The sequence below is a fragment of the Mastigoproctus giganteus genome, chromosome 8, assembly GCF_048544385.1.
Source record: "Mastigoproctus giganteus isolate SK-2022 chromosome 8, ASM4854438v1, whole genome shotgun sequence".
NCBI classification, from domain to species: domain Eukaryota; kingdom Metazoa; phylum Arthropoda; class Arachnida; order Uropygi; family Thelyphonidae; genus Mastigoproctus; species Mastigoproctus giganteus.
The window spans coordinates 88,016,092-88,043,763 of record NC_143582.1 but is presented as its reverse complement, the minus strand read 5'-3'; the positions used below and the strand labels follow the sequence as shown (position 1 = coordinate 88,043,763).

The 27,672-nt window shown below is 38.7% G+C and overlaps 1 protein-coding gene across 3 annotated transcripts in view; it reads right to left on the bottom strand.

Annotated features, from left to right (window-relative positions):
• The window catches only part of LOC150081701 (uncharacterized), a 127,379-nt gene that overhangs the window by 77,019 nt on the left and 22,688 nt on the right, over window positions 1-27,672 (bottom strand). For all 3 annotated transcript variants that reach the window (XM_090379564.1, XM_090379563.1, XM_090379565.1), the window contains exon 2: window positions 6,185-6,291. In XM_090379564.1, coding sequence (XP_090235690.1) covers window positions 6,185-6,291 — 107 coding nt within the window. The remainder of the gene's footprint in view (window positions 1-6,184; window positions 6,292-27,672) is intronic.

Sequence of the window (27,672 nt, the reverse complement as noted above, 5' to 3'; positions counted from 1 at the left end):
CTTATACTACACCAACCAAAAAAAAAAAATAAATAAATAAATAAAAAATACTTAAGCTGATTTATAGAGCTTCTTAATGTACGTTATGTAATCGAATTAATAATGAAAATAGCAATAAGAGCTTAATTGATGGTACTCATCTCAATTGATCTGCTTAGTTACATGGTATTGAAGTGGAAATGAAGTTTAAAATAAGTTAAAATAAATAAATACGGAATTGTTAAAACCTGTAATTAAAATTTGCTCAAGGAAGAAGAAGTGCACTACCCATCCCATTTATAAAATAAGAACAAGGTGAAGCCAATAGTCGCAACGAGTGACTTTCGTGTAAAACGTCTTTGGTTGGCAATGATAGGAGAAAAGGAATTATGTACAGTATTTAAAGAATTCCTATGTTCCCATAATGCATTTCAAGATATGTGGGAACCTTATGTACATAAGGTTCCAGACCGGTTGGTTGGAAGTTTCGTGTTTAGAATGTTAAATATATAAACACCGCAATAATTTCTGGGGAAGACATGCTAGCCTCCTTCAATGTCATTTCTTTATACACCAATGTACATTTACCCTTTACATTACAATCCTTACGTGAACTCCTAATGACAGACAACACTTTAGCTAATCGGACTTCCCTTAACATCAACAACATTTTAGAACTCACCTCGATATTACTTGAAGCTAGGCACTTCTGTTTTCAAGACCAAATATTTGGTCTTCCTATGGGATTAGGAATTTCAGCTCCCTTATCAGAAATCTACTTAGCCATGATCGAAAATCAAGTACTCCAACCTTTCCCTTCCGGTATTAAGCTCTACATGCGGTATGCGGACGACGTATTATTAATAGGAAACAGAGCTACCATTGATAATCTTTTTATTGAATTCAATACAATACACAAAAGAATAAAATATACCCTTGAAATAGAAACTGACAATAAAATCAACTTCCTTAACCTCACAATATATAAAATGGGCACCAGGCTAGGAACCAAAATCTATAGATAAGACACACACACAGAGGAAAGTATTTTTGCATTTTCAATTGCATCACCCACTCAGTGCAAAAATGCCCATTCTCTACAATCAAATCTACAATGCCATTAAGTTTAGTTCTTCCCAGGACGATTTATCCACCAAACTACAATATCTTATAAAGAAATTAATAGCCAGGAAATACCCTTCACATCTAATCCAACACACAATTTCTGTTGCAAGAAATAATGTCAATAACCCACATAATCATAGTACCAAGCAGAACACATGCAATGTCCTCCCCTACCACAGCGGACTCGCCAGACAGCTTCTCCAAGTGTTTGCCAATATAACGTTAATATTTTCTTCGTACAATAAATTAGGGACCATGTTTGATACATATAAAGAGAACATGAATATCCAATAAGTGACATCAACAACATTATATATTTAATCAAATGTCAATCCAGTTGTAATGCATGCTACATTGGGAGCGCTACCACAAAATACGACACGACAAAAACTTCCAATACATGTGCTTATTACCATAATAATAGCTTCAGAACTAATCAAGCCAGTACTGAACTTACACAACACATACACTCTCGCAACCACAATCCCCTAATCGATTCAGCCATTGCAATTATTAAATTAATATCTAGTTACAAAATCTTCCAACACGAGGCACTTGTCATAGAATGGTGTTGCCACAACTCTAAATTTAACATTCTAAACACAAAACTGCCAACCAACCTTTCAATGGTCTGGAACTTTACACATGTAAGGTTCCCACGTCTCAAAATGCATTATGGGAACATAGGAATTCTTTAAATACTGTACATAATTCCTTTTCTCCTATCACTGCCAACCAAAGACGTTCTACACGAAAGTCGCTCGTTGTGACTATTTGCGTCACCTTGTTCTCATATTAATATTTTATAAATGACAACCAGGGAAGAGGTAGTGCACTTCTTCTTCCTTGAGCAAATTTTAATTACAGGTTTTAACAGTTCCATATTTATTTATTTTAACTTATTTTAAACTTCATTTCCACTTCAATACCATGCAACTAAGCAGATCGATTGAGGTAGGTACTGTCAATTAAGCTCTTATTGCTATTTTCATTATAACAAAAAAATTATAATAATAATAATAAAATTAAATGAAATAAATAAATAATAATAAGAGAAAAGGAAATAGACAACCTATGCATTTCCCTCCTCCAGTAGGTAACTATCCAGCTGACCTTTGAATTTCCCCAAACCTCTACGACCCTGTAGGTAATTTATTCCATTAATTTATAACTCACTGGCTAAAATAAAACTTCCTGTAATCTAGTCTAAACATCTCTCCCTATAACTTCAATTTATGGCCACTAGTTCTAGAATCATTTATAACCGTGAAAATTTCATCTTCATTCATTTTACTATTGCCTCTCAGAGCCTGAAACACCGAGTCGTCTCTAAGGTGCCTAGTTTCCAACCTCTGCAACCCACATATTCGAAGTCTTTCCTCATAAGGATATCCTTTTGCCGATATCACCAGGCTTTATCTATTTCTATAAATTCAAAGAACTAGACAAAGTACTGGAAGGGATAGTTGAAATGTTTTATTTATTATTTTTTTTGTTTAATGCTTTATAAGTTTGCTAAGTATATCTAGGAGTAATAATCTCTATACAAGGATGACAGGTACATTGTATCAAAGAGCTATGTTTGGATTTTCAAATGTTGGTATAACATTTAAAAGAAATAAGAAAATAGTTTCATTCAAGCCAGAAAAGATGAATATGAACAGACTTTCTACATGAGTGAGGATGTCTAAAATTATCAGCTTGCTTGGTCTGTTTAGGACTTCTGAATTGCAAATGTCTGGCTTTCACCAGAAGTTAGCAATTCAGAATTTTTATTTATTTTTTTCTAATTGAGGAAATCATTAATTTGTCTTTCAAAACTTCTTTTGGATTGCAAATTGCATTTGGAGTTGATTTTTCAATTTGGTAACTTTAAAAGTGCTCATATTACTTGCAAACTATGGGAAACTAACCAGACAAGCTGGTTTGCCACTACTGCAGTCGCTCCCTGCATTCTTGGTAAACAGACGGTGCATGTTATCGGTATTGGCAGTAAAGTCGAGAACGATATATTGATTGACACATAGGTGTAACAGACAATAACATCATAGCGTTAAGTGATTCACTGACGTTATGATATGTATATATATATATAAAGAATCTTTCTTTCTTTTTTTTCCTATTATTTCCTAACCTAACCTTTAAGAAATATGAAATATAAGGAAAAATAAGGATGAAATATAACTAACCTTTAAGAAATATGAAATATAAGGAAAAATAAGGAAAGTTAGGTAAGGAAACCTTTTCCTATTATTTCCTAACCTAACATTTAAGGTCAGGTTAAGAACTATAACAAAAAATAAAGAAACCTTTTCCTTTTTTTCTAACCTATATTTTCCTAAAAACATACAAAGAAATTAGTAATAGGTTTTTTAATAGCGAAAACACTCATGAACTCCAACAATCTGCTTTTAATAATGAGAAAAAACTAATCATTACATCATCTGTCACGCCTACGTGTCAATCAATATATCAATTTCAACTTCTACTACCGATAACACGTACTGTCTGTTTACCAAGAATACAGGGAGAAATTGCAGTAGCTGCAAATCAGTTTGTTCAGTAAGTTCCCTGAAGTTGGCATTGGTTCTCATGTTGGCTTTCTTTACCTTAGCCCTCAGACTTAGTATTAGTAGTGGCAAATAACCAGAAAAGCAAACTTATATACCATCAAACAAAAAAATAAACAAATAAATTTCACCTATCCATCCCCTCCAGTACTTTATCTAGCTCTTCCCTGAATTTATTCAAAATATCCACTTCCACAACAACAGATGGAAGCTCGTTCCAACAAGTAAACACCCATTGGCTGAAAGCAAACTTCTACACATCTATTCTGCCATTCTACCTCAATTTGAATTTATGCCCCTTCATGTGCATAGCCTGAGCAAGAGGAAGAATACCAACAGCACTGAGTTTGTTCAAGCCATTCAACACCTTAAACACCTAAATCAGCTCACCTTGCAGGTGATCTGATTTAGGTGTTTAAGGTGTTGAATGGTCTCCAGGCACTGCAATTTGCAGAACTTAAGCCTTTCTTGGTAAGACCAACCCTTTGTTCCACTCACCAATCCCGTTACCTTCTCTGTACTGGTTACAGCAGCTCTATATTCTTCCTAAAATGAGACCTCCAGACCTGTATGATGGTCTCATTTTAGGAAGTACTCAAGGTGTGGTCTGACCATTGCCTTATACAAGAGATAATCACCTCCTTATCCCTGCTAGCAAAATTCCTATATATCATTGACAAGATCCGATGAGCTATTTTTGTAGCCTGTCTGCACTGATCAGAAAACATATCTAACTGCACAATTACCCCCAGGTCTTTTTCATTCTCCACTAACCTCAGTGTAGTACCGCACAGTTGTTACATTAGTCTGGGATTACTGTTACCTATATGCAGTACTTTGCATTTGTCAATGTTAAACTTCAGTTACCACCTCTCAGCCCATCTACTCAACTTTTCCAGATCCTGTTGCAGTAGTGTACTGTCATTATTAACTCTGATATACCTTCATAAATATCAATATAGAAAACAACAATGGGCTCAACACCAAACCCTGGGCAACTCCACTAACAACATAAGTCCATGAAGAGCAGTGGCCATCCCTTTATCCATAGCAGCAACTTGTCCTTAATGCCATACTGTTCCAATTTGTACAGCAATCTTCCATGTGCAACAGTATCAAAAGCTTCCCTGACATCCAAATATATGATATCAAAATTATTTTTTTTTATCCAGTTTATTTGACTACATCATAGTATCCAATCAACCTGGCCAGGCAAGACTTCCCCTTAAGAAACCCATGCTGCATCTGAACTATAACTGCAGTCTTGTCTACAGGGTGTCCGAAAAGTCTGGAACCATTAGAAAAACATGTTTTTATTTATAGGTGAAAAATGGCATTAACACTGGATGAAACAGTGGAGATAGTCCTTCTTAGTGGTTGTATTTTGGGAGAGGGGGAGGGGTTCCTGAAGGCACAACTGTATGCTGTAAAAATCCAAGATCTTCATCATTTTAGGGAGAAAATTCCCACGACTTGTGCTACTATCAATTCCAATATGCTGAGAAGAATCCAAACAAACATGGTACACCAGATGAGAAAATGTGTGGAGAGTCAGGGTGGATACGTCGAACACATATTGTAAATGAGAGTAAGCATATGCAGTGTAAATCCCATTGGTTCCAGACTTTTCGGACACCCTGTAGATAATCCTGCAGTCCTTCTTTAAGCAGTGACTCCATTATTTTTCCTGGAACAGAAATTAAACTAACATATCTAATTACCTGTGTCATCCTTTGATCCCACTTTGTGAACTGGGGATACATTTACACATCTCCACTCCATGAGGACCTCCCCTGACTCCAAGGATGCTCTCATACTTATGGATAAGGGTTTGCTTACTTCCTTTACTGCCTCCTTTAATATAATTGGATAGATCCCATCCATCCCAGGTGCCTTTCTTATGTTTAACTTCAACAATTTCTCCTTCACTTGTCCTTAGTTATTACATAATCATTTAGCTCCCTGTCAGAGTTTGATAAGCTTCTAGCCCCAACTTCCCTACAGAATTCTCACTTCCCTCACGTGCGAATGTAGATGCAAAATACTCATTCAGTTTGATCACTATCTCAGCAGAATCATCAACAGTCAAACCATCGATATCAAGTGGACAATCTAATTCATATCCTTCCTTCTAGAATTTACATAAGTAAAGAAGTCTTTACTGTTTTTCTTTGTATCCTTTGCAAAGTTCTGGGAAAAGGTAATAATTTGTTTACTATATTCCACCAGTGATGTTCAAAGCAACCAAAAAATATCGTTTATATGGCAGAATGATTCTACACAGAAATAATTTTTTAAAATTTTTTTCTGCAAATAGTACAAAAACAAAAGGCTGTCTCCCACCAGAAATTACTAATTTCTTAAACAATATATCAAATGAGGATTGCAAGTTCGACAGGTCTTGCAATCTTCAGCCCCCAGTACTACCTAATTATGCGACATACAAGCCAGCATAAACATCTTAAATTAATTCATCATAAATAAATAAAAAAATCAGAAAAGCAACTTACTGTGCATAAATCCAAGCTAGTAGGAATGTCCTGTTTTCACCAGGATGAAAAAATATTTCTTCAATCCACTGATCATTTCCATTTCCAAGATACGGATATTCTAATTGCTGAGTGAAAAATCAAAAACCCTGATATTTTATAAGCACCGTGCCATTTTTAAGTCTGACTGCTAATAAATATCTAAATTTCATAAATGGAATATTAATTTATTATAAATATGTCATATTCAACGAATATATTTGATATTCTTTAACAAAACTTGTTTATTATCCAGTGAAAACTATAGTTATCTCTTATTATTCTTCAGTTATCTCTATTTAATTTTATTGTGCGTGTATAAGTCAGGGCCTACATTATACTAACGGCAACTATTTGAGAGGACTTCTCATTGCTAGTGTGTTTTTTTCCTATAAGGTCCTGCTGTATTTTTTTATAAAAATAACTTTTTCCTATTGCTCTGCAATATATTTGAGATGCATGCATAAAACCCTTCTTTCCTTTATTCAAGAAGTGTTTAACTGACCCTCACCACATTATGTAATGAATGTGTTGAGTGCATTTGCAGTGAGAATTATGTAGCAATCCTCCCTAGTTTTGGGAGGGGTACCATGGGATATATGAGTTAACTTAGTGAAAAGAGATTTGAAACAGAGCTCTAAAAGAATATTAAAAAAAAAAAAAAAAAGTCCCTAAATTCTGAAAATTATCACATAACTGAGTAGTCAGAAGCATGGTGCAGTAGCACACACACACACACCTTGAGTGGACGCAGTTAATGCCCGTGACTACTAAATATGAGTAACAGTTTTATTCATCATTTTTTGTAAACTACTATGATCTGGTGGTCATGCCAAAGTATAAACAAGAAATATATTATTATTTATTATTATTAGCCGTATGGTGTGCCTTGGGTGTGCCAAGCCCACACTTACCAGATGTGAGCCCCTGTGGGAAGTAGAGCTGGGAGGGGGGGGGGACTGCAGAATTAAACCTATCTATGCACCAACGAAACTTAACTGAAAATTTGGAGCAATCCTACTTTTCCTTCTCAAGTAATGTCCACAACATTTATTTATATATAGAGAGGATATTTCTAAATTACACTAATAAATCATACAGTCTTGTCTAAAATTATCATTAGGTCTTCACAAACAGTTTTTGCAACCAACAAATGTAGAAAGCAATGCATGGTTAGTATTTTCTCATTTTGTGTTTTTGCCAAGGAAATAAAACCTTTTGTAGCCCCAGTCATTGAAGTCTGGAACCATTGGAAAAACATGTTTTTATTTAGAGGTGAAAAATGGCATTAACACTGGATACTCATCTGGGGGGGGGGGTTTCCTGAAGGCACAGGTGTATGCTGTAAAAATCCAAGATCATCATCTGTGCATATTCCAATACAGTTTTTTTTTGCAACATAAATTCCTCTTCTGCATGTAATGTCTAAACTTTTCCTCTTCTAAACCTTAAAAATATCTTCTCTTGTCGCAAGAAAGATTTCTTTGCAACATAAATATTGTTCAACAATTTTTCTTTCATAAGTAAAATGTATGAAAGCCAAGAGTTGAGAAAGTCTGCTAACATCAATAGATTCTTCAACTTGAATTGCAAACATGGTATTGTTTTTCCCAACCATATCGCTCATAAAACTTTCAATGTTTTCAGATTTATCCTGAATTTGTTGCCCAATTGTGCTGTCAGCCACAATCGGACAGCCAAAGGAATCATCTTAATTTAAGCTCTGTATTCAGGACCAAATATAATTTTCATTATGTCACAGCACACCTGAATTATGGTCTTCTTGCCAACTGAGTGTGGTAACGTAATTTTGCAATTATCTCAGCTATTAGATAATTTGCTTCTTCAACTTTATCCAAACTCTTACTTCTTAATAAATAAAGCTCTGGATTGTTCTATGCTTCAGCATATCTTTGAAATAATTCAGTTTTTCTTGTTAAATGGTTATGTTTAGTAGAAAAATGTCAAAAAGTTTTATTCTGCACCAAACTCGCATTAACCAGTTTTTCTCTAAAAACTAAGCATAGGCATAGGACTACCCTCATTGCCACACTATGTAAAGCCCATTTTCAAATACCTCACTGTATAAACATACTTTACTTTTGTAAATTTGGTACCAGTACTGTCCAATGAGGACAAACACTCTGCCTTACTCGTTGAAGCTTGGATATCCATTTTAGAAGCACTAATTCCTTTTTAGTCTGTTGCATCATCTTTGTCAACATCAGTAATATTTCTCTTTCTCACAAATTTATCAGTAACTAGGGTACTACTAAAAAGTCGCTTTCAAAAGTGTAAAAAAAATGCTGCAAAGATTAACACTTAAATCAAGCCTGGAAAATATAAAACTATTGCACAATAATATACAACTAATGCAACATAATACTTAACAGCAAAACAACTACACTGGCATGCACAATTACTCAATGATAGTGTAGTGCCACAGGTGTCAGAACCAACAAACTAGAATTAACTGCAAATAAAAGCCAGCTGTCATTGTAGATTTGTTCATTCCATTCAGTGTTACTACAATAAAGATTACTATAAAGTACTAACTGTTAGTGGAATTTTGTCCTTATACACTCTCTCCATCCTATTTTATTATTTACCAACTATTTACTTTTTTTTTTTTTAAGATCAGTAATTTTGCAATACCCAGTTTCAAAAGCACTGTGCCAGAAAGAGGACGCAATAGTGCAAGGAGCACAAATACTAGACAATTGACTGGAAATGTTATATATGACAGAATATAACAGGAGCCTTTAAATGCAGATCGAATGGGCAAGCAAGCATGAATGTCTTATTACGGGCAACTTTAAGCTTCCCCAGATTAATTGGAATAAGTGGGAGAGAAACTCACGATGGGGAAAAACTTTTTTAAATAAACTAGATGATTATTATTTGTACCAGCAAGTTAGAGAAAGTACCAGGGTCGAGAATAATCTTTACCTCATCATTACTAACAAATCAGATGACATCACAGGGCTTGAAGTACAGGAATCATTGTCAGGAAGTGATCATGCAATCGTCAACTGGAAGAAGAAGAAAGATGTTGCAGTAGTTAAAAGGTAGAGGCATGAGTTTTAACTTCAGAAGAGGAGACTTTGACAGTTTAAGGTACTATATGGCATCTGTGAATTGGGTGGATTTCCAAGGGATGGCAAATACATTTCAGTTATGGAATACAGGTAAGCCTTGTATAACACGGCAGTTAGGTTCCTATAAAATCTTGTGTAGCACAATACCGTGTTATACGGGACTAAGAACCAATACAAAAAACGGGGGTTACGTTCCAAAAGGTAACAAAAATACACCACTTTTTTTATAACTATTTTTTTTTTATTTTTAGTCCTTGCCTTTTCCCATTATTATATGGGGTCAGCGTTTTTATTGTTTTGGCATGCAATTTTTACGGCCGGATGCCCTTCCTGACGCCAACCCTCACCCTTTATTCAGGCTGAGGATATGCGGTGGTCATTCCCTGACCTTCCGCATCCTCCGTATTTGGTGGTCACAGGCTCGAACCCCGGTCTAATCAAGAAGCGTGTGCTACACACTACTGCTCCTGCCCACGGAGGCACCCACTTTTTTTTATAACTATAGGAAACTTCATTGTTATTAAAAATAGTAATAACTGAACAAACTGTGATACATATATGTCAGATAATGTATGTTCATTTAATTTTCTTCCTCTTCATCAATGCTAAGCACAATCAAACGAGAACGTTTTGTCTGCTGCAGAATATCTTCACCTTCTGAACTTTCTTCTGCAGCATCTAGATTTTGTGTATATTCCTCTCTCTTTAAAAAATCAGTAATCTGGGTTTGTTTGCTTTTGCGTGTAAATCTTTGTAAATTTCATAGTATGGAGCTAAGCATGTTTCAAACTGCCTTTGAACTTTGTGTTCTTTTCCGTCAAAGGATTTGCATTCAAAAAATAAGGTTCTAATTGTTTAGCTAAGTTTATGCCTTCCTGTATACTTTTTAGTGTAAAATTTGGAACTTCAGAATTTTCATCTGCGTTATCATCTTCAGATTGCTTCATTTAAATTTAAACTTTTTTGCAATGTATAATTCCTTTTCCCCATTTTTAAGACGATTCAAAATTTGTATCTTTGATTCTAGATAAATAAAGTTTCTTTTGAGCGATGGTTTTTTACTTTCCTTAGGCATAATTTAGGGATGCAATTTAATTCACAACAAAGTAATTATTCCAATACAGTTCTTAAGAACAAAGATTAGTAATACACACCTGGAAAAATTTATAAATGATCAAATAAAAACCAAAATAACCTTACAAAAACCTTAAAAGTCATGAACTGCAAGCTTTAAAGTCACAATTTTGTTATGGTCTTAAACAAGGACAAGTTCAATAGCAGAACCTAACACAGAGATTTCCCAACAACACAGAATACAGAGATTTCCCAATAACTTTTTTTTCACAATGACATGGTGAGTCAACAGCAGGGATTCACAAAAACGAATATAAATGTTGAAAAATTGCATCCAACATAAGAGCATGGTTTTCTCCACACAAAAGCTCAAAAATACCGTATTATGTGATGTTTTCAGCAATTCTGTAACCTGTTAGAGCGAAACTGTATTATATATGTGTTGTATGAGGATTTCCGCAATTTGTCAATCTCATTAGAGCGAAACCATGTTATATGGATGATGCCTGTACTTTAAAAGCAAAAATCACAGAAGCCATGAATGCATACATACCTCTAAGAAAATATTGCAGCAGCAGGATGCCAAAATGGGTGACTGCAGAACTGGCTGGTCAAACAGAGCAGAAAAAGATAGCATGGGACAATTACAGAGCAATGAAAAGTACTAAAACCTACAACACGTACAAGTTGATCTGTAATAGTACCAGGCTACTAGTCTTTGGTGTGCTATTGGATTTTTGTGCTCTTCAGGATACACTATTTTTGGATATCTTTTGACCACCCCCCATGAATATAAAATGTCATTTGAAATTCATGAATGTTTGGTGAGTGAATAGAAATAAATTTTGTCTTGTTTGATGAAGGGGTTGTCTAGTTCTGACTGTTTAAAGTTTAGCAATAATAATTAGGCTTAGCTGTAATATTCTCCATAGACTTTGTATGGTGAATAAAACAATGTTTTCAACATGGCTGCCCTACTCCCATTGCCTTGCATACACCTGTGGAAAATAAAACTAATTTCAAGGCATTACAGATTTTCTCCACCTTGGCTTTCAAGATGAGAATTGAGCTGAGAGCTCAAACTGCTAGGCAATTCACTTAATAGATCTTGAAAATCTAAAGTAATAGATATATAATTGTATATAAATCTATGTAACTTTTGCATATATATATGAATGTATGTAAACTATGTGTATTAATAAATAAAAAAATTAAAAAATGTAATAGTACCAAAAATACAGTCAGGGAAACCAAGGCTGCATATGAGAAATCAATGACTACGAGAGCAAAGAACGGGGACAAGGAATTTTTCATGTATGTGAATACAACAAAGAAGAAAGCTAATCAGATCAGGCCCTTGTGCACTGGGTGTGGGAAAGTCTTAGACAACCCAGCTGATGTCGTGGATGAAATGAATAGGTAGTTTTCATCGGTCTTTACTGATGAAACCTTTCATGCTGAGAAGAGGCTGTACAAGTGAGGCTGAGCCATATGAAATTAGTGATGTCGTAATTACAGTTGATTGTTTATTAGAAAAACCTTTGGGCATAAAGGCAAGTAAGTCTGCTAGAGTTGATGGCATATACCCTGTAGTTTTGAGGGTGAGCACAAGGGAGTTTATTGAACCATTGAGGTTCAATAAACTCCCTTGAGTTTATGAGGGCATCTTTGGACTCTTGGGAAATTCCTTTGGATTGGAGAAGTGCCAATGTATTTCCAATATATAAAAGGGGTTCTAAGAGTGAAGTTGGTAACTACAGAACAGCTAGTCTTTCAGTGGTAGGAAAAATCTTAGAGAGTGCAAGGACATTTAGATAGATATGGCAATCTGAAGGACACAAAACATGGCTTTGTTAAGGGTAAATCATGCTTAACTGACTTTAGCATTAGTAGAGGAATATGCTGTGATGCAAGAAAGTAAACTTTATACAGCATCGGCTAAAAAAAAAAAAAAACCTTCCCATTTCATCCATCCATTCACCCCAAATGTTTGTCTACTTCTGGCATGAATTTATTTAAGCTGTCAACTTCCACATCAACAGATGGAAGTTTGTTGCAGCAATCCACACATGCTGGCTAAAGGCAAATTTCTGCACAACTATTCTACAACTGCCTTTCTTCAATTTGAATTTATGCCCCCTCAAGCAATTAACCTGGATAACAGGAAGAATTTATTAAACTATTCAGGCACAATTACTTGTGAGCTATATTTTAATTTATACAAAGTTAATTTGCATTTTAGCAAAGCATTTGATCATTGTCAGAAGAATGACAGTATGAGGAAAAACTCCGATTATGTGGGCTTGGTAACCTAGCACCCCAGGGTGACCTTCATCAATATTATTAATCAATACTGAAAGCAATAAGGATCCAGCAATGAACTTTGAAAGTCTCCTCTAATAACATTAGTTCAATTAAACTAGTACCCATTAATAACCACATTTAGCCTTCTGCCACTCAACCATCCCTTCATCCGTAGCAGTGATTTGTCCCAAATGCTACACTGCACCAATCAGTATGACAATCTTTCATGTGAAACAGTACAAAAAGATTTAATGAAATCTAAGTTTATGTATATGATATCAAAATTACTTTATGTATCCAGTTCCATTGCCACTGTATTATAGTATCTGATCAATGTCAACAGACTAAGAGAGCAAACTTATCTGTGACAAGATCTAAACCTCCCAAATACTTCATAGTTCATTTCACAAATATATGCGGTCTCAGTTTTAATCTCAATGATGTCCATTTCTACTTACAGTCTGCCAAACCCCATGTACTTTTTCTGACAGAATCTCAGTTACTGGTTGATTCTGCCACTGCTCATCTCTGTTGCCCAGATTATTCACTGCATGATTCCTTTCACCTCAAAGGCAGTACTTGTGTATATGTCCGTTCCGACATTCCCTGCGAGCGACTTGGTAACTTGGAATCTCCTCTTTTCGATCTTCTCTAGCTTCAAATCTCTCTACCTCATTCTGTCAAATTCATCTGTTGTCTCTACCACTAATCACTTGGAGCTCTTTGACTTCCTCTCTTTGCAACTTGACTTTCTCCAGTCCGACCTTCCTAACAGTAAGGTAATTTTCCTTGGTGATCTTAATGTTCACAACTCTAGCTGGCTTCTGTTTTCTAGTCCCAAAGACCCAGCTGGTCGAGATGCTGAGGCTTTTGCAATTGCTAATGACCTTTTACAGACTGTTTTACAGACCTAATGGTAGCCGAGCATTCTGGTCTCCTGCCAAAGCTACTGGCTGCAACTTTTACCCATCTCTGCTCCCACCTCTGTCAAAACCAGATGGTTCTATTTTCACTTCAGCCAAGGATAAAGCTGACCTGCTAGCATCCCATTTTTCTCCCAACTCATGTATTAATGATCTTGGTAAAACACCTCCAACCAATCTCAACATGCTCCATTCAATACCTCCTGTGGTCTTCGATCAAAAGGATGTTAGAAGGATTTTGATGAATCTTGATGCTAAGAAAGCTCCAGGTCCTAATGGTATCTCTCCATTTGTTATCAAAACCTGTGCTTCTGAACTTACTCCTGTTCTTTGCTTTTTTCACTTTCTTATTCCAAAGGTGTTTTTCCTTCTGCTTGGAAATTTGCTCACATTCAGTTCCTAATAAGTGTGACAAATCACACCAATCCAATTATTGTCCCAGTGCAATTACGTCTACTCTTTCTAAAATAATGGAGAAATCAATTAACCGCCAACTCTTAAACTATCTAGAAACTTCCGCCTGATCAACGATCACTAGTATGGATTCTGCCAGCATCAGTCCACTGGTGATATTCTGGCTTTGTTACCCATTTATGGACAAATTCAATGGAAAAGTTCAGTGAAACACAAGCTGTTGCTCTTGACATCTCAAAGGCTTTCAATCGTGTCTTGCATAAAGGTCTTCTAAACACGCTTTCATCTTATGGTTTGCCAACTGTTTTTTTATAATTGGTTATCCAGTTTTCTCTCTGACCACTCACTGATTATGGCTCTATGTCTTCTACTATAATTTTTAGTGTTTCTCACCAACCATTGAAGTAAAAACGGAAACCAAAATCTTAAAAAGTTTATGTTTAAGTTTACAATAAATTTACAGTAGATCAAACAAAATACGATTATACAAAATGTTACTGATAATAAAATACTGAATTAAGATAAAATAAAACAAATGTAATTTACAGTGAATATACAAATAAAATGATAATAAAATACTGAATTAAAATGCAATAAAATATACTAGATTAAAAGCACTAAAATAACTGAAGCTTTTAAAGGCTTCTGCCTTCTTCCTCAACAGTGTACTTCTATACTGCGGTGCCTCATTAAATACCAGCAGGTTCACGGTGCATCTCACGTAAACGTGTACTGTTCCCGTACATGTTGGAACCGGAAGCAGCTCGGGAGTGTTCTAGGCGAAAACGTTCATCCACTCCAAGGATTACCGCCTCAAAGAGGGGATGAATGCGTGTACCCCTGTCTCTATTTATATTGTTCCCAATAGAACTAATTCGTAGGCTCTCGAGCCACTTGCGGTCCCAAAATCTATGCGCTCGATCAGTGATGACTGCTTCGTCCGGAGAGTTATGATGTTGCTTCTCCCAAAAATGTTCAGCTATGGCGGATTTACCGTAATCCGCATTTCTTATCACGTTTGTGTGCTCCCCCAGACGATCTTTGAGGCGTCGTTTTATTTCCCCCACATAACACTCCCCACAATCCGGGCACTTGATGCTATATACGACCCCACTTATATTTTCGTGTGAGATGAGGTCTTTCACCTTGACACGACCGTGTGCAACTTCCGACCTGGGAGCTGCACACAGCGCGTCTGGTAATTCCTTAGTATACGAGCTATACGCTCGGTTAAACCCGGATAGTAGGGAACGTATGCGGTGGCTATCGGTGTGAAAGGCTCACGTCTGCTCTGCCCTCCACTAATGTATTTCTCTATGATCCTCTGGGGGTACCCACACTTCAAAAGATCCGCCGTAACATGCTCATACTCTATTTTTCTGTCCTCTGAGGTACTACAATGCGATTTTGCCCTATCTACTAGTGCTCTTATCACACTGTTCCTGTGATGGTTGGCCTGAGCTGAGTTGTAATGTGAGTATTGGCCTTTGCACATTGGTTTTCTAAACACTTTTGTTTTCAAACACTGGCCTTCTCTACAGATCAACACATCCAGGAACGGAAAAACCCCTCCTTCGTCTACCTCAGAGGTGAATTGTATGAACAGGGAGAAGCTGTTAAGAAAATTCAACGTCTCATCTTCACTCCCCTTACGAATAATTGAAAACGTATCATCAACGTATCTTTTCCACGGATGCATAGGGAGAACCATATCATTGAATAACCTTGCCTCGAGCTCCTCCATAGCTAAATTAGCTATGATCACACTGATGGGGGAGCCCGTGGCTGCATCATTAACATGCTTGTACATGGTGTTGCAGAACACCATAGTGGTGCTTGAAAGACATAACTCTATTCCCTTACATATATCTTCTAGGCTTAATTGTGTCCTACTATTCAAGGTGGTGTCTCTCTGTAAGGCCATGTATGCACAACGTACCCCATGGTCAATTGGAATGCATGTAAACAGAGATGTCACGTCAAAGGATATCATAATTTCATTTTCTACTATGCATTGTCCTCTTATAAATTGCACAAACTCCTTGCTGTCTCTGATACTATACTCAGAAAGCCCTACTAATGGGGGCAGCAGTTTGGCCAGGAAACCAGATAGCGCATACGTGGGGCTACCTATAAACAAAACTATAGGTCTGAGTGGTACGCCCACTTTGTGTACTTTTGGTAAGCCGTGAAATCTCTGTATCTGGCTTCCTGTTGCATGTAACGACCAATACCGCTCCTTGGAAATCTTGTTAGACTTCATCCAGTTCTGCACCATTCTATTAACTTGACGTTCTAGGTTCAACAATGGATTTCTATGAATGATCTTATAGGTTGTTTCATCATTCAACAAGTCTAATGCTTTATTTATGTATGCCTCCTTATCCAAAACCACCGTTACTCTACCTTTATCAGCCGGTAGGACCACAACACTATCTTCTTGTTTGAAACTCTTTAAGTGCTAGTCTTTGCTTTGTATTAAGATTAGGGGGAGCTTTCTTAGCTTGACTTAGAATAGCTACTGTCTTTACACGAATTTCGTTGAACATGCACACATGTAACCTACTAACCGCTCTCTCAACGCCCATAGCTATTTCTGCTACAGGTACTTTGGGCGAAACCATAGCAAACTTAGGTCCTAAATTTAAGACTTCTATCTGATCTACAGTCAATTGCTTACTACCGTGTGCAGCTCCCAGGTCGGAAGCTGCACATGGTCGTGTCACAGGTGAAAGACCCCATCTCACACGAAAATATAAGTGGGGTCGTATATAGCATCAAGTGCCCGGATTGTGGGGAGTGTTATGTGGGGGAAACAAAACGATGCCTCAAAGATCGTCTGGGGGAGCACACAAACGCGATAAGAAATGCAGATTACGGTAAATCCGCCATAGCTGAACATTTTTGGGAGAAGCAACATCATAACTCCCCGGACGAAGCAGTCATCACTGATCGGGCGCATAGATTTTGGGACCGCAAGTGGCTCGAGAGCCTACGAATTAGTTCTATTGGGAACAATATAAAGAGAGACAGGGGTACATGCATTCATCCCCTCTTTGAGGCGGTAATCCTTGGAGGGGATGAACATTTTCGCCTGGAACACTCCCAAGCTGCTTCCGGTTCCAACATGTACGGGAACAGTACACGTTTACGTGAGATGCACCGTGAACCTGCTGGTATTTAATGAGGCACCGCAGTATAGAAGTACACTGTTGAGGAAGAAGGCAGAAGCCTTTGAAAGCTTCAGTTATTTTAGCGCTTTTAATCTAGTATATTTTATTGCATTTTAATTCAGTATTTTATTATCATTTTATTTGTATATTCACTGTAAATTACATTTGTTTTATTTTATCTTAATTCAGTATTTTGTTTGATCTACTGTAAATTTATCGTAAACATAAAAACAAACTTTTTAAGATTTTGGTTTCCGTTTTTACTTCAATGGTTGGTGAGAAACACTAAAAATTATAGTATGAATACACCCAACCCCACAGGCCTATTTGAAGAATCTATGTCTTCTAACTTCTCCACTAATGCTGGTGTCCCCCAAGGTTCAGTTATTCTCCCACTCTTGTCCTCTTGTATATTAATGACTTCCATTGACCGGAAATCCTAGTTTTGCTGATGATGACACTTTGCATTCCACTTTTCAGTTTGAGAAACCTCACCCTGCTCAAGTAGCTTCAACTTCTTGAATATCTGCTACCAATTGATTTCAGTCCTAAAACTCAGTCCTGTCTTATATCTTGCAAAAAGGATTCTTCTGCTCCTATGCTTATCTTTGGTGATACTCCGATTTCTGGGCAAAATGATATATCTCTTTTGGGGATTACTCTGACTTCTAATCTATCTTGGCACAAGAACATTAAAAATATTGATTCTTCTGCATCTAAAAAACTTGGTTTTCTCTTTCACACTCAGTGTTACTTTTCTTCCAAACAGCTGTTAATTCTGTACTAATCACAAATCCACCCTACCATGGAATATTGTTCTCACATCTGGAGCGGTGTCCTCAAAACCTCTCTTAGGCTTCTAGATTCCATTCAGAAGAGGGTTAGGTTAATTAATGACTCCTCTCTAACAAAGTCTCTCCACTCGCTGTCTCATAGATGTACTGTTTCTGCTGCATGCCTTTTCTACAGATACTTCCATTGGCACTGTTCCTCTGAATTTGCTTCTATAATTCCCACTCTCTCTCTCTTTCAAAACAGTCTGAACACATGCCACCACCAGCCAACATCCATTTACTGTCCAACTTCAAACTCACAAAACCAGCTTTTCATCTTCCTCGTTTATTCATTAAACTGACTTTTTCTGGAACAACCTTTCTTCATATGTATTTCCTGAAAATTACAGTCTATAGAAGTTCAAGTCTAATGTCAACAAATATCTTTTTTTGCCTTTTCAACCTCCAACCTATGCACGGTACTAAGTACTATATGTTCTAATACCTCTCATGCTTGGGGTTTTCATAAAAAAAAAAAAAAAAAAAATATCTTCCCTTAACAAATCCACATTGTGACTGCTTTATAACTGCATGTAACACCATTCTTGTCAAATGATCCTGCATTACTTCTTTAACCACTTAACTACATGGAACAAAAGTCAAGCTTACAGGGTTGTAATTTTTCACTTTAACCTTTGATCCTCCTTTCTGAATAGGGGAAACAATCGCACATCTAAAATCTGTAGGGACTTCTGAACTCAAGAATGCTTTCATAATGATCAGAGCCATGCCAAACGAGGCTCTTGCCTCATGTGAAAAGCTGAAAGGGGTGCCAAAAGAAATATTAAATAATTGCCATCATTAACAATAGGGTGCAATTTTTCATTCTTGCCTCAGATACTAAAATGCTTTGCACGGCCGTGATAATGATGGCTGAACGTTTGTTTACCTCTTTCACTGCTTCTTTTAATGTAACTGTATTGATTCCATCAGTCCTGGGTGACTTATCTCGTGCCTAAAACATCTTCACACGAGTATAGACGCAAAAATCTATCCAGTTTTTCAAGCAACCCAAAAAGCATCAAGTTACACCATTCAAATATTAGTGGACCAATGTGATTTATTCCCTTCCTTCTAGTGTTTACATAAATGTCTCCTGCTTTTCTTTGCAGAAGCTTTTTTCGTAATCTGCCTTAGCTTGCCTATTCCACCCCTTAGCTTGCCTATCCCCCCCCAGTGGCTTGAGTGCAGTCTACCCCAGGGGCTCACATCTGGCGAGTATGGGCTTGGCACACCCAGGGTCCTGAGCTGGATATCATCATTCTTCTTTTTCTTGGTGATTCCCTTTTACTTGTGACCCTTGTTCTCTCTCTCTCTCTCTCTCTCTCTCTCTCTCAGGATTAAAAAAAAAATTTTTTTTTTGGCTGGTGCAGTATAAGCCTCAGGATTCCTTGGACCATATGGTTAATGATAATAATAATAGTTTGTGTTTATTATAGGTTTCTGTGTCCCCTGATAATTTATATCCAATCAATGAATTTTGTTTCCTCCCACTAATCTCATCAGATCTACAATCAGGTCGACAATTGAAGCAAGGAGAAACCTGCTTGCAGTCATAAGCGGATGCTAAGCCAAGTACTTCCTGGTGATTGTAACGGATTTTGCATGGGCGTTTGACCCCCCCCCCCCTTTGGTGGTCAAGCATCCTCGGCAGGCTCTAGGTGGCACACGTACCAATTAATCTCTACAATAACATGAAAACATACCTTTCGCAGCAAAAGATCAAAATCATAGCACCTTACCAAAGGCCTACTGGAACCGTCCACAAAGGATCCCACAGGAGCCAGTGCTGGCCGCTTCTGTGGAACATGGTCTTCAATGACTTCTTCCGAGCTGACTTGGGGATGTATGGAGCCAGGTGTTTGCGGAAAACTTTGTTCTGATGTTAGAAGTCAACCCAAGGGCACAATTGGAAGCATGAACAAACTACGCACTAAGGATCCTGCAAGACTGGGCTAACCTGAACTGTCTACAGATCTCTCACAAAAAAACAACATCCATCCTGGTTAAAGGAACCCTAAATATCAGAAGAACACCACAGATAAAAATAAATGGAGCAACAATAGATGCTTACATCACTAGATTTAAGCCCCCTCATAGTTATACTTGACAACAATCTCTCCTTTCAACACCATCTGAAACACCTTAAGATTAAAATCAGGAAATACACTGCTCTGGTCGCTCAGTTTTCTAGGCATGACTGGGGCCTCAATAAGAAATCACTCTCCTTATACAGTCCATTCCGGTTATTTGGGACACATCGGGACTAGTGCATTTTGGCCAGATTAAGCGGCTACCCCAATTATTCGAAGTTTCATGTAAATAGTTAAAAGTACAATGTACCCCCCCCCCCTTAGCATTAGCATATGATGCAAGAAAGCAAGCTTATGCAGCACCAGCCAAAAAAAAAAAAAAAAAAACTTCCACTTCACCCCTCCGTTCGTTCAAAATACCTGTCCAGCTGAGCCTTAAATTTATTTAAGCTATCAACTTCCACAACACGGGATGGAAGTCTGTTCCACCAACCAACTAGCCGCTGGCAAAAGGCAAATTTCCGCACATCTATCCTACATCTGTCTTTCCTCAATTTGAATTTATACCCTCTCAGGTGATTATTCTGAGCAAGAGGAAGAATCCCATCAGCAAGAATCCCTTGAATGGTTTGAGCATGCTCAAACCATTCAGGGCTTTATACACCTCTATCAGATTACCTCGCTGGTGCCTAGTCTCCAGACACTGTAATTTGCAAAACTTAAGCCTTTCTTCGTAAGAGCAACCCTTTGTTCCATTCACTAATCTTGTTGCCCTTCTCTGTACTCGTTCCAGCAGCTCTACATCCTTCTTGAAATGAGGCCTCCATACCTGTATACAGTACTCAAGGTGTGGCCTGACCATTGCCTTATACAAGGGAATAATCACCTCCTTATCCCTGCTAGAAAAATACCTGTATATCATTGACAAGACACCATGAGCTACTCTTGCAGACTGTCTCCACTGCTCAGAGAACTTCATATCTGCCTGCACAATTATCCCCAAGTCCTTTTCATTCTCTACCACTGTCAGTGTAGTACCACATAGGTGATACGTTGCTCTGGGGTTGCAATGCAACATTTGTTGCATTGACAAATGTATGTAGTACTTTACATTTCTCAATGTTAAACTTCATTTGCCACCTCTCAGCCCATCTGCTCAACCTTTCCAGATCCTGTTGCAGCAGCATAGCATCAGTAGTGTCCTTAACAACCCTGCCAACCTTTGTATCGTCTTCAAACTTGGACATTAAGCTTGATATACCATCATCAATATTATTTATAAATACAGAAAACAATAATGGACCCAACACTGAGGGGCACCACTAACAACATTAGTCCACGATGAGCAGTGTCTATTGATTACCACTCTCTGTCTTCTCTCCCTCAACCACCCCTTTATCCATAGCAGCAATTTTCCTCCAATGCCACACTGCTCCAATTTGTGCAGCAGTCTTCCATGTGCAACAGTATCAAAAGCCTTTCTAAGATCCAAGTATATAATATCAAAGTTATTCCCTGCATCCAGTTCTTTTGTGACTGCATCATAGTATCCAATCAAATTGGTCAGACAAGACTTCCCCTTAACAAAACCATGCTGTGTCCGAGCTATAACTGAAGTCTTGTGTAGATGATCATGCAGTGCCTCTCTAGCCAGTGCCTCCATCAATTTTTCTGGAACAGAAGTTAAACTCACAGGTCTATAATTACTTGTGTCAGCCTTTTATCCTCCTTTGTGAATTGGGGTCACATTTGCACATCTCCAGTCTATGGGTACTCCCCCCTGAGTCCAAGGAAACTCTCATAATTATGGCTAAGGGTTTGCTTACTTCCTTTGCTGCCTCCTTTAATATAACTGGATAGATCCCAACCACCCCAGGTGCCTTTCTTGAATTTATCTTGAACAATTTCTGCTCCACTTTACTCTCAATTATTACAAGATTATCTAGCTTACTGCCAGAGTTGAATACACCTCTGGCATTCCCCTCGCTGAATAACTCCTCATGTGTGAATGTCGATGCAAAATATTCATTTAGTTTGTTAGCTACCTGAGCAGGATCATCAACAGTTGAACCAACAGTTTACAATTAGTTCACTGTACAATCAAATCACATTACAACGAACTCACCACAGTAAAGTACCGTTCACTATACGATGGTAAGCGCCAGTCATTGTGATCACGTTTGTGAATTGAATTTTAATTCTATTAAACAGCAATTATAATTAGCGAAAATAGGAGGAATATTATCCACAGGCTATAAAAGCAAAGATATATTAAGCACAAATTTACCCTTTATTACTTTACCAATTAAAAAATTAAATGATACGTGAAAATCGAAAGAATATACATGATAATTGGAATAATTAATACGTACTGCAATATGTACGTACAAACTAGTTGACATTTCTGTTCACTGACATTTGTGGGTGGGGGAGTTAAAATTTAAAACAGTAAAAAGATAAGCAATCAATAACAAAGAACAGGGCACACACACACAAATTGCAAGTAACACGATACGCACTAAGAACCGAGTAACGAGTTACAAAGCTTTAAAAATAGGAATAAAGAGAAGATCTGAAAATTGATTTTTTTTATATGATTGAAGATTTCATGGAAGTGTAAACACATTTTACCACAATAACCCACAGCATTCCAGCTGTCGGTATTATCGCAAATTCAGTAAGATCGAGTTTACTGTCCATTTATGATAGATTTCACTAACAGAAAAGCCCAATAAACAGGTGACTGCTAATTGTTTTTATTGTTTTATGGTTGTGACCTCCAAAATTTTGACCGAACCACATGGTACCGTCGGAGCCAATCGTAGGGTAATCTCCAGTGCTGCAGTCTGCTGCCCCAATTAAACAGCATGCTGTCCCAATTAAGCGAAGTAAACCCTGGCTATTTTCTCGATTGGTTTCTGTTTTTTAAGATTTGCCCCAAATAAATGGCTGCCCCGATTAACCGATGGCCCAAATAACCGGAATCCACTGTACTATAAAGCAACCTTCCTTACCTATGCAGCTGCAATCTGGTACCATAAAACAATGATGGCAGTAAACAAAAGAATCCTGAACTAAATTCAAAGAACAATACTGTTAGCAATGACCTGAGCATGTAACACCATTAGTACGCAGGCACTCCAGGTTCTGGCAGGGGCTCTCCTGCAGGACCTGGAGATTGTAAAATGTGGCCTACTCTACCACCTATCTAAAGGAATTTCAACCACATTCATGAGCTTCATCATGGTACCGGCAAACGGTAAGCCAGCTGAGAAAACCCAATTGATGGTGGTGCACGTAAGATAGGAATGGCAAAACTGCTGGACAACTTCAACTAAAGGAAAGATAATGCCAAAGTTTCTGCCCAATATAGACAGACTCTAACCAAGATAACCATCCTGGTTCCAACCAGGACTCTGCACAATGTTTCTTCTAAAGGGGCCTTGGGCCCTTCAATGACAAACTTGTAGCCCTTGGATTAATTGAGACCCAGCAATGCTCATGTGGGGAACGGGAGACATGGCATCACCTGATGCACAAATTACAAGACTTGCGTAGAATCTTCATTACACGGCTAGCCTACATACCTCAGGACCGAGAACACAACCTCTTGGACTCTTGCGAGGAGTAAAAGATCTCCACAAAGTACAGAGAGGATGCAAGACCTCTTCACAAGAAGGAAAGCCACAGCAGTAATAAGAAACAGACTTCAATGGAAAGAAAACCCACAAAAAGAATGGTAACCAACATCCCAGACATGGCAACTAGTTCATGGTTCCCCATTTGGAACACGAACTCCCCCCTCCCAGGGAAATGAAGAACTGTCAATACAGATCCAACTGGAGTCCGTAACACTGTGACCCAAACGGACTCAACAAAACCAGATGGGACTCCAGAAAGTGACTAATAACACAAACAAGACCAACACAAAGATGAGACCATCTCAAGTATGATGCTTGACCAGACCTGACAACCACAAGAACTTGACTAACTACCAACACAGGACTAACGCAGCTAAGCTGCCAACAGGCAATCTGAACCAGGCCCTAGACCGGCTCACTTTAACTCCCTTTCCCTGGCAGGGAGAGGGGATGGACTGGGATCTCCCCACCTTCCTCTGGTGCAGTTTGCCCCACTGACCAGCCTACCACAGCAGGCCCCAACAGCTAAATGATCACAGAAACAACAGAACACGACACGACATTCCACTCCCCACACACACTTTTTAAATCTCTGGCCTCCACAGAGTTGTGTCACAAAAACAGAGTACACAACAGGGAGATGGGGAAACCCCTGGTGCCATCAGACAACTAACACACTTTACCCACCCTACCAAATTGGAAACAATCTTGGACCAAATGCAACTGGAAAATGAAAAAATAACTGCTAGGCTTGATGTGGGGAGAAAGTGGGGAGAACAAAATGCAATAGTGCACCCCCCCAATTTTGCTGAAGTGCTGAGGACATAGCAACTAAGGAACCTACCACTAAATGCAAGACCCTCTTGCCAACCCTACACCTAGTCATCATAAGACCAACCTCCAAAGATGAAACTCACACCAGCGAACAGGTAAAGAGCATAGTAGTAAACAACCTTACTGAAGAGACCTACGGGTGGCAAAAATCAAATCTATCCGCAAAACCCAAAATGTGGGTGTTATCATTTAAATCCAGACAAAGGAGGATGCAAACCTGGGGAATACTAAACAATCAAAGAATCCACACACTTGGATTAGAGGCACTACCACCGAAAAGAAAGGGATCTAGCGTAATTATATATGATTTGGATACGGACATAACCCTGACTGAGATCCAAACAGTTGGGGTTATGTATGTTTCTTATGGTAGGTTTCTTATGCTGTACAAACCCCAGGGGCTCACATCTGGTGAGTATGGGCTTGGCACACCCAGGGTCCTGAGCTGGATATCATCCTTCTCTTTCTTGGTGATTCCCTTCTACGTCTGTCTCTCTGTCTGTCTCTCTCTCTCTCTCTCTCGGTAATTGAGATTTTTTTTTTTTTTTTTTTTTTTTTTTTGTTTGGCTGGTGCAGTATAAGCCTCAGGCTTCCTTACACCATATAGCTAATAATAATAATAAGAAACATACAGTAAGACCATCCAGGGGAGGAACCATCAACCATCGCGACTCCGAGATTTCAAACTAAAGCTAGAGCAGGAAACGCCACCAACTGGGTGGTAGAATTCTCACCAGTGGCCTGGAAGACTATATGCCAGCAAAACAGTCTTTATCAACTGGGGCAGCCACCACTTCAGGAGTACATGCCCATCCCAAAATGCTTCCGATGTAAATTTGGGCATACTACCCACACCTGTGCTCAGATTCAGCTCACCTGTGGCCATTGCATGGAGCAGGGACACCAGTTTAAAAACTGTCCAAATAAGGACAAAGACCCTATCTGCTAATTGCAAATCACTAAAATTGAATTGCAAACACTCAATAAGGGACCACAACTGCCCCTCATACATCAAGGCCAAGAGCATGTACCAAACTAGAACTGATTATGGGGACTCTAAGTAAGAAATTCAATACCACAGAGATGAAAATATTCCAGTATAATGCACAGAGGGCCAGGGCCATGGCTGACCAGCTACGCCTTAAGACTGACCAAGAGAGTGCTGATATCCTGCTACTTCAGGAACCGTATGCACATTCCAAACAAGTAAGGAGTTACCCACTTGCCTGTAAACTAATCCAATGTGATGAAGACACTCACTGGGCCACGGTCCTGGTCTGAAACCCAGACATCATGGCAATGAAGATCACACAGCTGTGCACACCCTGGGGAGAATGCACCCATGTCATCACACCAATAGGAGCTTTCTATACCATATTCTTCGAACTCTAGACTGGGACAGGATATCACAACTGCCATAAATTACTTGCAACACCTACTCGACGTCCTGCCAAACCAGTGGATCATTGTGGGGGCAGACGTGAATTGTTGGTCGCCCGTAGGCACAGCACAGCAGAGGACAGAAGAGGAATGGTCAGATAGCACCCCAACTTCTCCTAAAAGTGTACAATTGCTGCCTGGAGGTTGGCTACTTCCCTATGGAATGGAGAACAGCAAATGTCAAATTAATTCTCAAAGCCATAAGCAAATATCTGGCACTCCTGGAATCATATCGACCTACAGTGCTCGTAACAGTTTTAAGTAAGCTATATAAAACACTACTACTCCACTGCCAACCTTAAGGCAAAAAACCAATTCGGATTCAAGCCAGATCACTCGACTGTCGATGCAATGAGAAACCTACTCGTATCAGTCAATGATTGCCAACAGAAGTACTTTCTCACTATTGCAATGGATTTTGCCGGAGCATTCAACTCACTTTCTTGGCCGATCATCTTGGGCAGGCCCAGAATGGCGCAGGTCCCAAGCAACCTTTACAATATCAAAACCTATCTCTCACATGGAAAAATAGAAGTGAAAGTACCATACCAACAAATCGGCAGGAACAGCCACCACAGGGGATGCTCCCAGGGTTCCGTGCTCAGATCACTGCTATGGAATATAGCATTTGATGACTTTCTGAACACCGGCCTTGGGGAGGTGGTAACCCAAGCATTCGCAAATGATTTAATTCTCACCGTGCTGGCAGATAATAGGGCACAACTTGAGATTCGAGCAAATCAAGCTCTACGTACTTTACAGCTGTGGGCTATAAAGCACTTTCTACAGATCTTGCCTGCCAGAAAGACTTTCATCTTGCTTAAGGGAACATTGACATTAAGGAGGCTGCCGCAAATTAAAATAAATCACGCTAAGATCAAATTTGCCCAACAAATGAAATACCTCGGGATCATTTTGGACAGAAAGCTCAATTCCAACTGCATCTCAGGCAACACAGGACCAAGATAAGGAACTACTCAGCCCAGATTGCACAAGTCTCATGCAAGGACCGGGGGTCTGAATAAACGAGGATCCTGGCGATCACATACGTCGTACCAATATGGTACCAAAGAACCAGATTGGCCACCAACAAAAGAATACTGGACTCGACATAAAAAACAATATTGTTCAAACCACCCGAGCCTTCAATACTATGAGCACGGAGGCGCTCCAGGTTCTTACTGGATCCTTACCACTAGATCTCATGTGGTCAGATGCAGATATATCACCCATCAAAAGGAATCTCTGTGACCTACTCAGGCTTTACGATTGAACCCACAAACACTACAAAATGGAAAATGCTCGGCTCTTGACATGCCTAAAATAGGAATGGCAAAAGAGGTGGACAGACTCAACCAAAGGGGAAGTAACACGACGCTTCATACCTGATGTAGACAGGGTTCTCCCGAAACTACCTGCATGGTTCCACCCAGGCCTATATGCCGCATACTTATTGATAGGTCACAGCCCCTTCAATAAGAAACTAACATCTCTGGGCCTCCTCCAAGACCCCAACTGTTTGTATGACAAACTGGATAACTGGACCAACCTCATGCACGAATGTACAAACTATGAGGACCTACGTGAAAACCTAATAACAAGATTGACCTACCTGCAGCAGGGCAAGGTGCATCATCTCTTGGACACAAGCGAAGAATATAAGAACCTCACCAGATTCGCACAGGAACTCTTTGCCAGAAGAA